General features: G+C 40.4%; 3 protein-coding genes across 19 annotated transcripts in view; 1 reads left to right on the top strand and 2 right to left on the bottom strand.

Moving 5' to 3' along the window:
* rapgef1b (Rap guanine nucleotide exchange factor (GEF) 1b) overlaps positions 1-3155 on the top strand; it is a 65444-nt gene extending 62289 nt beyond the window's left edge. For all 16 annotated transcript variants that reach the window (XM_079659368.1, XM_079659373.1, XM_079659377.1 and 13 more), the window contains 3 exons: positions 1539-1636; positions 1715-1843; positions 2070-3155. In XM_079659368.1, coding sequence (XP_079515494.1) covers positions 1539-1636; positions 1715-1843; positions 2070-2220 — 378 coding nt within the window. In that variant the 3' untranslated portion in view covers positions 2221-3155. The remainder of the gene's footprint in view (positions 1-1538; positions 1637-1714; positions 1844-2069) is intronic.
* A 43-nt stretch (positions 3156-3198) lies between these two features.
* uck1 (uridine-cytidine kinase 1) lies at positions 3199-7795 on the bottom strand. The gene is made up of 7 exons (XM_079659381.1): positions 7607-7795; positions 6612-6771; positions 6163-6259; positions 4878-5020; positions 4698-4792; positions 4358-4406; positions 3199-4271 (listed from the first exon to the last, which is right to left on the bottom strand). Exons 1-7 carry the CDS (start codon positions 7694-7696, stop codon positions 4078-4080), a joined length of 828 nt encoding a protein of 275 aa, XP_079515507.1. The 5' UTR covers positions 7697-7795; the 3' UTR covers positions 3199-4077.
* A 398-nt stretch (positions 7796-8193) lies between these two features.
* dnlz (DNL-type zinc finger) lies at positions 8194-11496 on the bottom strand. 2 transcript variants are annotated; one of them, XM_079659383.1, is made up of 4 exons: positions 11062-11496; positions 10358-10601; positions 9163-9302; positions 8194-8426 (listed from the first exon to the last, which is right to left on the bottom strand). In XM_079659383.1, the coding sequence occupies exons 1-4, from the start codon at positions 11097-11099 to the stop codon at positions 8276-8278; spliced, it is 573 nt and encodes a 190-aa protein (XP_079515509.1). In that variant the 5' UTR covers positions 11100-11496; the 3' UTR covers positions 8194-8275. The 2 variants fall into 2 exon arrangements, with proteins under 2 accessions (XP_079515509.1, XP_079515508.1); XM_079659382.1 differs by lacking the exon at positions 11062-11496 and having other exon boundaries at positions 10358-10926.
* Positions 11497-13244: the final 1748 nt, after the last annotated feature.

Raw genomic sequence — 13244 nt, 5'->3', positions numbered from 1 at the left:
TGAAATATTTCAAGCCTTTATTGGTTTTAATCTTGGTGATTACGGCTTAAAGCTAATGAAAACCCAAAAATCTGTATTTCAGAAAATTAGAATATTACATAAGACCAATAATTTTAAAAAAGGATTTTGAATACAGAAATGTCGGCCTTCTGAAAAGTATGTGTATGCACTCAGTACTTGATCGTGCCTCCTTTTGCATGAATGACTGCATCAATGCGGCGTGGCATGGAGGAGATCAGCCTGTGGCTCTGCTGAGGTGTGATGGAAGCCCAGGGTGCTTTGATAGCGGCCTTCAGCTCGTCTGCGTTGTTGGCTCTCGTGTCTCTCATCTTCCTCTTGACAATACCCCATAGATTCTCTATAGGGTTCAGGTCAGGCCAGTTTGCTGGCCAATCAAGCACAGTATCTCCATGGTCACTAAACCAGGTCTTAGTACTGTTGGCACTGTGGGCAGGTGCCAAGTCTGGCTGGAAAATGAAATCAGCATCTCCATAAAGCTTGTGAGAAGAAGGAAGCATGAAGTGCTCTGAAATGTCCTGGTAGACGGCTACGTTGACTTTGGACTTGAGAGAACCCAGTGGACCAACAGCAGCAGATAACATGACTCCCCAAACCATCACTGACTGTGGAGACATCACACTGGACTTCAAGCAACTTGGATTCTGTGCCTCTCCACTCCAGACTCGGGGACCTTGATTTCCAAATGAAATGCAAAATGTACTTCCATCTGAAAATAGGGTTTTGGACCACTGAGCTACAGACCATCTCTTTTTCTCCTTAGCCCAGGTAAGACGCTGCTGACGTTGTCTCTGGTTCAGGAGTGGCTTGACACGAGGAAGGCTCAGTTGTAGCCCATGTCCTGGATACGTCTTTGCGTGGTGGCTCTTGATGCACTGACTCCAGCCTCAGGCCACTCCTTGTGAAGATCCCCCAAATGTTTGAGTGGCCTTTGCTTGACAATCCTCTCAAGGCTGCGGTTATCCGTGTTGCTGTGCACCTTTTCCTACCACACTTTTTCCTTCCACTCAACTTTCTATGAATATGCTTGGATACAGCACTGTGAACAGCCAGCTTCTTTAGCAATGACCTTTTGAGGCTTATGTCCTTGTGTCAATGACTGTCTTCTGGGCAACTGTCAAGTCAGCAGTCTTCCCCATGATTGTGAAGCCTACTGAACCAGATTGAGAGACCATTTCAAGGCTCAGGAAACCTTTGCAGGTGTTTTGAGTTCATTAGCTGATTAGAGTGTGACAGCGTGAGTCCACAACATTGAACTTTTTCACAATATTCAAATTTTCTGAGATACTGATTTTGGGGTTTTCATTAGCTGTAAGCTGTAATCACCAAGATTATAACAAATAAAGCCTTGAAATATTTCACTTTGTGTGTAATGAATCCATATAATATGAGTTTCACTTTTTTAATTGAATTAATGAAATGAATGAACTTTTCCACGATATTCTAATGTATTGAGATGCACCTGTACATGCTCAAGTTACAGCAAAGGATCATAATAATCTTGCTCCCTCTCCTCTCAGGGATTGGAGGAGTACTGCACGTTGATTGACAGCTCGTCGTCCTTCAGAGCGTACCGAGCTGCTCTCTCTGAGGTGGAGCCCCCCTGCATCCCCTACCTGTGAGTGAACCAACCATAAACTCAGACAAATGTTTTTAGCCGAGAACCACACATTTACCCCCCTCTTCGCTCTCCCAGGGGTCTCATCCTGCAGGACCTGACCTTCGTCCACCTGGGGAACCCAGACTTCATCGAGGGGAAGGTGAACTTCTCCAAACGCTGGCAGCAGTTCAACATCCTGGACAGCATGCGGCGCTTCCAGCAAGTGTAAGTCCGTGGGGATACATTCACAGCACCATGAAAAGATGCACATCATCTTGTGATGGATCATTTGAAAGCTTTCCAAACATCACTCACAGTAATAACTGCCATCATTTGTTTGCCACTGGCAGGAAACACAATTTGTTTTGCATTACATTTTAATCTAAAGCATCGCTGCCATCTCCACACGAGCTGTTTGTTTTCTCATTAATCAAACCTCCTCTCATCTCAGGCATTATGATCTGAAGCGCAACGAAGACATTGTGTGCTTCTTCAACGACTTCAGCGACCACCTGGCGGAGGAGGCGCTGTGGGAGCTGTCGCAGAAGATCAAACCCAGGAACATCACCAGGCGCAAGACGGAGCGTGAGGAGAAGACCTAGGGCCCCCGGGGGCCGGCCAAACTGACCTCCAACTGTGCTTCATAACACTAACTCCACTTTACTACAGACTGAGAGACAGAGACGAATGGAAGCTAATGGGAGACTTGCTGCAGGGGGACGCAGAACAAACTACAGAAGCGTGGCGGAGGTTTACAGAGAGCTGCTGCTCGGGAGATTATAAATTGGGATTACTGTGACTCTGTAGAGAGGAAGCCGAGGAGGGGTCACACAGAGCGGACAGGGAGACAGAAATAACCAAAGTCTGCTCCCTGGGCTCTCTGTCTTCGTGAGAATGAGCTGTCCATTTCTCTCCCGAGATTCAACTTCCTCTTCCTTTTATGTATGTGCCATTTGTCGGTCATCCTCTGCATTGACTTATGAGTTTCCCCTGAAAACAGCGGACCCTGGAGAGCAGAGAACTGGGACAGTCTGCTGGGGGATCTAAACTCAGAGAGGATGACCATCACAGACTGGAACCTGAGTTTTTGGAAACATTTTGTGTAAGAATCATGTATGGTTATGATATGTATTATATACAGTGCTCCTTTTGTTCTTAAAAAGGATGTTTATGCTTGAGAAGAGCTTAGCTTCTCCCAAAGTGCCATACGTATGTGCACTCAAAAAAAGCTAAGCAAAAACCACAAAAAAGTACAAATTACTAAAGATGCTGTGATCTATGTAATGTCATACTGAATCATGGTGTGCCGTGCTCACGTGTAGAGAACCATCCGGCAGTCACGATCATGTCCCGGTCACGTTGGTGTGTGAAAGTGTTCGTGTACGACTGAAGTCCTCGTGACTTGTTTGTTTGTCATTCAAAAACATGCTGTAGTAAATCATTTGGATTCCTTTTTTGGGATAATGGTCGAAAACCCAACACATCACACTGTGCTCTCAAACTCCAATAAAACAAACAGCTTTGTTTCTATACACAGCGTGCGGGTCAGAACCATCACTTTCTGGTTTCAAACTCAAAAAGGACTTACACTTTTCCATTTATTGTTGTACAGAGTGGTCAGTGCAAAATGAACTTAAAAAAATTAAGGCTTGTATTCAACTGTAAGTAATGAAAGGAAGCACTCAGTTTAACGCTACTATGATTTGATTTAAATAAGTTAAAACAGATAGGGAAACAGCAGGATAACAGGTTAGTGTGAATATCAATTAAATATACTCTGAATTTAAGCAACAAAAAAGCAGATATAAATATAAACATCAAAGTGCAAAAGCATAACAGAAATTAAACATTTAAAAACTCTTTTCACTGGAGCTGCAACTTTTAGAGGACTAATCCAATGACAGAAAAATAATCAGCAACTTTTTTGATATCTGTTACAATAATATGCCCTACTTTTGTCTGTATCAAAGTGTATATATATATAATATAATATCTTTGGGTTTTAAACTGACAAAAGACATTTAAAGATATAACCTTGGATTTTCAAATGGACATTTTTCAATATTTTCAGACATTTTATAGATTAAATATATAAAATAATCTGCAGATAAATCAATATTTAAAATATGTTTTAGTTGCAGCTCCTCCCCTCCCTCTCAGTAACTGATCCTCTGACCACAGCCAACACTAAAAAACATTATCAAGGAAGACCGTTACATGTGAAAAGCATCATCTAGAAGCATGTTGGTTATGCAGCAATAATTACAGTGAAATGATGGAGTGGTCGCAGCATTGTATGCTTGCACCGTGGGATTGTGGGTACATTTTTTTACTTTTTAAAACCTCTGCAGAGAGGGAGGGTGGCGTGACCCTTCGTGCACAAATCAGTAGCAGCAATCTTGTCTCGAGCTCATGTCCACAGTCTGGAAACATCTGCCCTCCAGAGCCCCAGTGAAGGCTCAGTGCGGCCGGCAGCTGGGCTCCAGCAGGACCCTCTTCCCTGCAGAGTTGGGGGCTCCATTCTGCAGGTCCCCCGGCTCAGAGATGGCTCTTTTGAAGCCCCGCGTGTGGCCGCTGGCGGAGGCTCGCTGCCATTTGCAGAGCTCACCGCTCAGGATGTCTTGGATGTGCTGCACGATGAGATTGATGGCCACTGATGGAAGAGGAACGGATTTTTCAAGCATTAATTCCATAGAAACTGGCAGAACATTATTTTAATTACAGAAAAAAAACACTTACCCATATTGTCAACGCCCCTTGGAATGATGACATCTGCATACTTCTTTGTCTGGGAGGAAAACAAATGGAGGAGGGTTATTGTAGGTTAAAAAAAGTAATTGAAGAGCCAGGGAAGGGGGATAACATTACTGAAATGAGATATTAGATATTCTGAGATTAAAGCGATAAATGTGCCAGAAAAAAAATCAGAAATTGATAACAAAGAAATTGGTGTGATATATTTTTGCCAACTTTTTAAAGTGAGTAATGTGGTTTCTTAGACTCCCCCTCCCCCAGCCCTGTATTATTGTTATGCACCTAAAATGGCCCTTATTTGTTGTTAAGCAGTAAACATACTTACAGGCAAACAAAACTCTTCAAAGGCAGGCTTGACAAATGTTGTGTACTGCGTGAGAATCTGTTCCAGATCCCTCCCTCTGGTCATGTCTCGCAAAACTGTAGGAAAATCAGGTAATCTTTTCATCATGGATATACTGTGGTGGCCCACATCTGGAATAATGTATGAGGAAGACTTTAATACCTCTGCGAGATAGTCTGACGTCTGAATCTGTGTCCACAAAAAGCTTCATGTGAAACATATCACGCACTTTCTGTGGGTAGAAGACGAGAATCCCCTCAAAGAGGACCACGTCTGCCGGGTAAACTGTGATCCTTTCTTCCAATCTAAAAGAGTACATCCAATGTTGATGGGAATAAAAAAAAAAAAAAAGATTTCGTTTAAGGGCTGAATCAATGTCCCTTTCTCATTTCATCAATTCCCCCTCCTCGGCTCCTCGGTCCTCCGGTAGTGACCCGGAAATGGATTTCAGCGCGCCATGTTGAAGGACATCTCATTTCTCTAAATGAACATGGAGCACCGAGCATCGAGGAGGCTCTAACCGAGGAGACACTGATGGCTTCTCCGGACGCATTTCCGGGAACAGAGATGTTTCAAAGAGGCGTTACACACAGCCGGACTTATCTCAGCCAATGAAAGCTCTGCATGCATCCCCTGGATATTATTTTATTAACTGCTCTCATCGCGACGCGATGTTTACAGAGAGAACAGCTGTGAGGTCTGTGCAGAAAGCAGAGCAGTGTGTATAATATATATCACTCAGTATAACAGGCCTACTCTCTTTATTTGCTGTAGTTTAGTAGATATCTACAAACAAAGAGTCGATATTTTTCTAAAACCATTTAGAGCTTCACATAATAAAATACACAACGGCTGTAGCCTGATTATATGTAGATGTGTGTGGTACAGTGTGCGTAGATGCAGCGGACAGACAGGTCTCAGTTGGTTTGGTGTCCTCTACTTACTTTTAATACTTGTAAATAAAATGTTTGGCCCGTAATTTATTTTCCTCATTGTAGTGACCAGAGGGGAGGGGGAGGGGGATATATCCAGTCTCTGATAGTGTTACGTTATGAGAGTGCTCTGTTTGATTCTGAAATTGTATATATTTATATAAATATATACATATGTATATTTGTGTGTGTGTCCGCATCTGTAGCCTGTCATTATGTCGCACTGTGAATGAATTAAAAGTAAATATATAAGTGGTCATGAACACATCTGTCCATCAGACAGAGGGCTGCTGTGCCTCCTGTCATCATTAATGGACGTCTCTTTAAAATGACCGCTCAGAGGAGAGGAGTTCTCATTTCTCTAACCGCCTGCTGCTTCCCCTCCTCTCTCCTTGGTTCCCCTCCTCGAGTCCTCCGCTCGCATCTCCTGTGGGCGGGACTAAGTATCGAGGATAGGAGTCGAGGAGGGGAATTAGTGAAATGGAAAGGGCCAATGTGAATTGCTTCCTTCTTACCTGGAATGAGTTACGAAGTCATACGTTGGCACCTGAACCACTTTTCCCTCTGCGATGTCTGTCAAGGTTTGGTACATTAAGTCCGTATCAAACGCCTCTGCAAGACAAATGGAAACAGCAGAAATGTAAGACTGCATGCAGCCTTTAAACAATAAACACCATTTATTTTTACAGGGATCCACAGAAATCTGGCATACAAAGCCTGACAACAATTCCAGATATGAGCGATATCGAGGCGGTGATTTAATTTATACCGCCATTGGGATTTCTCCCTCGGCAAATGAGTAAGTATTTGATTTATGTAATCATAAGGAGTGTCACTTTAGCTGTGATTATTTCCTCCCCTAGCATTTTCTTTGATTTCTACACTGATATTTCATATAGGCTGTAGAAATTGTGATTAAATGTCAGTTGCAGTTAAAAAAAGAAGAAGCACCCTTTAACCATACCTGGATGATCAAAGTTGTACTGGCCCTTCAGTGCCTTCCCCTTCTGCTCGGCCGTCAGCACTCTGTAGAAGCTGTCCTGGCTGATGATGGCCACCTTCCTCTGGCGATGGTCCACCTTGTTCTGGCCCAGCAGCTCCATGATCTTGGCACACACTGTTGACTGTGGCAGAACAAAAAATCAGACTTCAGTACAGACTCAGGGTCCGGATAACAGACATGGAAAAGCATATTAAGATAGCATGTTTTCACATAGAATGTTTAAAATTAGTTGAATAATCATAATTTTATGGCAGAAATTGGCAGAAAATGCGGTTTCCAGCCTTTCAAATATGGAGATTACATATTTTCTCTTTGTTGTTGTTGCAGCCCTATTTAGGAATATAAGATTATCTACATCATGTTTCTTTATTACCAATCATGCAACCACTATTGCAGGTTTTAACTGTTGCTTACTCGACATAAAGATTAACAAGAACTGGGGACAAAGTGTCTCCTTGTCTGACACCATTCCCTCTCCAAGTGGGGAGAAGACCCTATTGCCCAGTTTTACTTGCATGATCAGAATAGGCTAAACTAAACTGACATTAATTGTATTTTTATGAATGTCAATCGTAATGCCGCATTAAATAGATTTAACTAGCAACGACAAATTCACAATGCATGTTTTTGTCAGTTTCCCGGGAAATCTGACGGTGTCTCCAGTGACCTTAATGTTCATCAGCTGATTTGGCACTGCGAGGGAATTGACAAATTATTAACAGTGGCTAGTTAGCTATTTGAAGCTAAAAGGTCACAAACACGAATCAGTAGAGTTATTCAATATTAGCAGGGAAGACATGTTATTATAGTTGCAGTGTGTTGATGATATAGTGAAACGAAACTGAGCGACGGGGGCGTGCCAGTTGCTCTGACAGTTTGACAAATGCTAATGTTGCTAAGCTAAGCTAATAGGAATGCTAATATCCGTAGTCCTCTGGCTGCAAAAAGATACTGACCTTGCCGCTAGCTGTTCCTCCACTGACCCCTATTAAGAAGGGACAATTCCGGGGTCTCTCTGCTTCCTCTAGGGCTCCGAAAACATCCATCGCCGTCCAAAAGTTCAGGAGACTACAGATATCTAGATAGCCGGGCTGTGTGTTTGCTATGCTATCTGTAGTAATAACAACGCACTGTTCTCGCGATATCATAGGGATGTCTCAACAATAAAGCGCAGTTTACGCGAGAACTCAGCATGAAGGTTCAACACTGGACAGTTTGGAGTGTAACTGCATTTAGTATTTACATCAAATAAGATCAAACTACTTACACATGTTTAGATTAAATATAACATTGTAATAATGATGAAGTATGAGTATTTATAACCTTGAAAGATTATTGGAATTTTACACATGAAGTCTTAGTTTAATGTCCAAAACAGTTTATTATGAATAGTTTTAAATGAATAAACCTGCATTTGACTGTTTCACGTGCAATCAGTTAGCTGTGTTTATAATACTCTATAATAAAAAAAATACAGGAGCATACATGTTTCTCTGATCAGTTGCAATCCTCGTAGAATCATAGAATCCATGACAAAAAATACATTAGTAACACAAAAAAACATTAGGTTTTTATTATAGAATAAAATATAAAACATCTCACAATACGAATACTAAAAGGTATCATTATTGTTGTTTTTCTGGATCTGATTTTTCTGTGTCGTCTTCACATTGTGACCTTTCGTTCCCAATTTCATCCACCACGATTTCAAAAGCAGAACTCCCATCCACCCTCCTCACAGTCTCTCCTTTGGCAGCAAGGATTTCCTCGATATTCCTTAAAGGTAAACAACAAAAACCCACAGCACATTAGCGATTCCAATATTTATCCAATATGTCAATTTCTGTGGTGCATTTTTAACTGCTTATGCTCCTGAATTTAGTATTTCAATACAACTGGATAACTTTGTCTTAACTTAATAATTATTCTAAAACAGATACGCTGCTATGTACAAATTCTAGCTAGGTATATTAAACCAGATATTATGTTTGGGTAATTTACAGACAGTTGCCATTACATAATTTGTCCACCAGAGTGCAGTAACACATTTCTTATTCAACTCAAGTGTCACTTTAGCCAAATGTAAGTGATGCTTGTCAAAGCTTTGTTTTGATCAGTTAATATTATCTATAAATTATGTTATATCATTCTATCAGATTTGTTTTACCCTCATAAAATAATCCAGGATTCCTACACATATTGGCCAATGGATTTATATGACTTTAGGTACAATTTGCATGACTACACAATATGTGAAGTCTTCATCCTATCTCATTTCAGACGAAAAGCACAATAAGATAGCAATATTTTTACATGGACTAGACGTGTTTAAAATGAGTTGAAGAATAATCACAATTTAATGGCAGAAATTGGCAGAAAAGGCGGTTTTCAGCCTTTCCGTCTTTTTCTCTTTTTTTTAAATAGTGTTGAACTGAATATGGGTTTATATTCAGCCGTCAGAGACATGGACAGTGTCACTAATATTTCTTATGAGACATCCAGCAGCACCGACCTCTTTCCTTCCAGGTCGGAGAACCAGCGCAGGTTGTCAGCGATGATGTGATGGTTCTCACACCCCGGACACGTCACGATCACAACTCCTTTGTGATAGGCCAGCTTCGATATCCTCTTTGTGGACCTGGTAGAGCAAACCTGCAAAAGTTATTGATTTTTGTTAGAATATATGCATATCATCTGTCACTGTGAATATAAATATACTTGTACATACCATACAAAACCAAACACTAATTCTGCAGATGTAAATGTAAGGTACTGTACTTTAGTATTTCTATTTTACACTACGTATACTTCTAACCCACTACAGAAGGTTAGTGCACTTATTACTCCACAACATGTGGAACATCATTTATATATTCCTATTTTTAATTCAAAATATAAACAAATAAATGATGATGCATTATTTTAAATAAACAACCCACGGAACATTAACAAATGAATTATAAATATGTATTATCAATAAACATGTAAGAATATATACAGTACCATATACATTAGTGTAATGATATTAATAAGGATAATAATGCTGAAACACATTGTCAACATTCGGAGTACTTGTTGATACTTTAAGTATTTATTTTATTGAGTATTTCTACACTGTGGTATTACTTATTTTGACGAAGTAAAGAAAACAACAGTCTGCATGTCAGGTATTTGACTCAAACACATAACTTAGAAAATAAGACCAAAGACAACCAAACATGTTTGAATAACTTTGACATGTAATCAAATAAACACCCAGCTGACAGGAGATGAGAAGTATAGAGGTCAAAATATGCACTTTGTACTTTATTTAATAATAATATAAACTGTATTAAAATGATATAATAATGATATCAATGTTTACTAAAATAATACAGGGTAATACAGATATATTTTTTAAAAACTATGCATAATGAGTACTTGTTGGGAAAGATGTTTTGATACTGATATTCTTGTTATTTGACTGAAATGACATTGTATGCTGGACTCTGGTAGGCCTATTACTAAAAACAATTAAAAAGAAAGAAAAATAGACCTTTTACTTTGACTTTTAATCAAATAAAGCAGAAGCCCTACTTTGGTTCATTTAGGATATGATAAGATGAGATGAGATCATCTCCATCTTATGTCTGTATACAGATATATGAGCATGGTTAAATACATTTCAATGTGCAGGTGAGTGCGGGTCCTACCCATAGAGGTCCTACCTTGCATGTGTAAACGAGCTGGTAATGTTTTGATTCGATCTTTCCAATTGCGTCACTTCTGACCCTCAGTGAAGAGGAGAATTCTCTGGATCTGATGTCTGTAGGTAACACCGGCTGACAGGAGAGGAGATGCCCGGACTTCAGGGCTCTTTTTCGGCTGCAGCTGAGAACCACACCGGGCCCAGACGGTGCTGAAAGACTCCGAGAAAAACCTCGAATGAACCGGCAGACAGGCAGCATCGTCCTGGAAGAAGCCGGTGAACGTAACATATCCAAACATGTTAGTAAAAGCGACATTTCAGGTAGTGTTTACAAATGCGTTTCATGCGATTTCAACGTATGGTTTGTCGCGGCCCGATGACATCACGCATTTTGGTATTTTCAAATTAATGGTATTTTATTTTTTAATCTAACAAAGTTTGATCCATCTGGTTTTGTTTGAAAACATTGTATTACGTTTTGGAAATAGTTTTAGAAATATATAAAGTGGGAAACAAGACATGCAATCAGTCATTTTAAATGCGATAATAATGTAATTACTTGTGTGGACTTTGTATTGTAATCTGTGTGTGTGTGTGTGTGTGTGTGTGTGTGTGTGTGTGTGTGTGTGTGTGTGTGTGTGTGTGTCTGTGTGTGTGTGTGTGTGTGTGTGTGTGTGTGTGTGTGTGTGTGTGTGTGTGTGTGTGTGTGTGTGTCAGTCATACTTGCCAACCCTCCCGATTTTTGCGGGAGACTCCCGCATTTCTCCCGATTTCTGACAAAATCAGATTTACTCACGACTATTTCCACTCGGACTTTAATACAGCTACACCATTGTTTGCTTTCCATGGTAGCGCGTCTCTTTAGCAGCGCGCGCAACTCAAAGTCTGAGAGGGTGAGGAAGATGAAAACTGAACAAGAATCGACAACTCGACCCTCTGATCACTCCTTTCCTGTAAATTACAGGTCCAGCCCACACATATGCTCCATGGTGCCACAGGCATTGCCCTTACAACTACAATAAGCATGCAAATGTTAATCTACAGCTCCGGCGATCCACTAGCACCGGAGTCTACCTGACGCAGCCATCCCCTACTGTAGCGTCACCTTGGACACGAGTCTAAACAACTCACAGACACACAGGCCAGGGCGCTGAAAGGGCGCCCTTCGAGCATCAGATCTGACGACGCTGATTGGCTAAAATTATGTTTCGGCGGCATAGTTTACAGATAGCAACAGTCAGCTTGTTGGTTGCAGCTGCTCTGGCTGAGGGCTCCTTTCTACCGCCCGGACGAGAGAGGGTAATGATACACGCTGCGGCCAGGCAGGAAACATGTGACTTATCAGTAACTTTAGACATCGTAAAACAATTTTAAACGACATTTTATTGTAAATTATACATTTTACTGATACCAACTATATAATATTTACCTTGTTCTTTAAAAATACAAATAAAAAATATATATTTTTTGGAAATATATTTTTGAATTTATTTTTAATTTTTAATGACAATCAAACATGTGGGAAGAGGGGGGGCGGCGCCCCTAGCGCCCCTATGGGCCGGCCGCCACTGCATAACACATTTTTATGTGTAAAAAGCACGACCAATCATTTTAGCCAGCCCGGCTAAAATAACTGGATGGCCTACCTGCCTGTCAGCCTTCCATCTGTGCACAAACTTATCTCGTGCCCTCATTGGTCACGTGCGGGTTTGTGTGTGTTGGAAGAGGGGCTCCGTAAGGAAGTGGCAGATTTTCTAACGCACTCGAGCTGGTTTCTCCAAAATTACATACCCCACCTTTAAGTACACATTTAAGGCAGGAGTATTTTCATTTTAAGCTACTTTTCTACTTTTACTCTACATTTAGGTAGTGAATGCTGTACTTTTTACATATGTTTTACAGATGTATTCACTACTAGTTACTTTATCAATTCATATTTTGACACACAGGGCCGGCCCTTGGCATAGGCAGTATAGGTGAATATTAAGGGCGTCCACATAAATAAAAGAGTACAATTCGGGACACTGTGAAGAAACACAAGTTAAACAGAATTGATCAATACTACAATTAACAATCCCATCGGGGGCGCTAATAATTGGGGAGAAAAAGGGAAAAAAAGTAAGAAATTAAAAAGATATATTTTTAAAAATTCCATAACAACACAATTCCCGATTTTGGATCAACAAAGTACATCTTATTATCTTATACTAACATAACTACGCCTATATTGCGTACAGCACCCACTATGGCGCCCCCCCCCCCCCCCCCCAAACTCAAGTTGAACTGCCCCAGCCCCAGTAAAAACCAGAGGTTTATGTGAAATAGTCATTTTTTTGAAATAATGGTTTTAGTGTGCAATTATAGGTTTTAATTTTTTAATAGTGTTAATTTAAAATAAATCAAACTCCCCAAAAACGTATACAGCTTCTGTGTGATTTTATTAACATTGGAATTTACTGTGTAAGCGGCCGCGGGGGGGAGAGCTTTAGAGAGCTCTCTCCTGAAAGACTGAGCGGCTCTGATAACCTCAGCTCAGTGAGGTAAAGGCACACCTTTATATGATCATTATAGTTATAAAAAAAATAAGAGAATACATTAAAAACAGGTATAAAATACTATATGACAGTACAAAAAAGTTGTTATTAATAAACAAGAATACAGTTTAAAAGGGAAGTGATTTGTAAAATATCCATAAAGAAAAATCTGTTTACAGTTCTGTTTCATATGGATGTTGAGAGATGTATCCATAGATCTCTTAATTTTGCTCTCAAAGTGCACCACATTGATGCTTTTAACTTCAACATTAAGAAAAATAAAATCTTGCCTAGGGCAGCAAATTGGTCAGGGCTGGCCCTGTTGACACACATTTCTTGCATGCATACTACCACTGAAAAACGTTTACAATA

Source organism: Notothenia rossii (genome assembly GCF_949606895.1).
Source record: "Notothenia rossii genome assembly, chromosome: 11".
NCBI lineage: Eukaryota > Metazoa > Chordata > Actinopteri > Perciformes > Nototheniidae > Notothenia > Notothenia rossii.
Note: the sequence above shows the minus strand (reverse complement) of the source record. Positions and strands in the feature narration are given on the sequence as shown.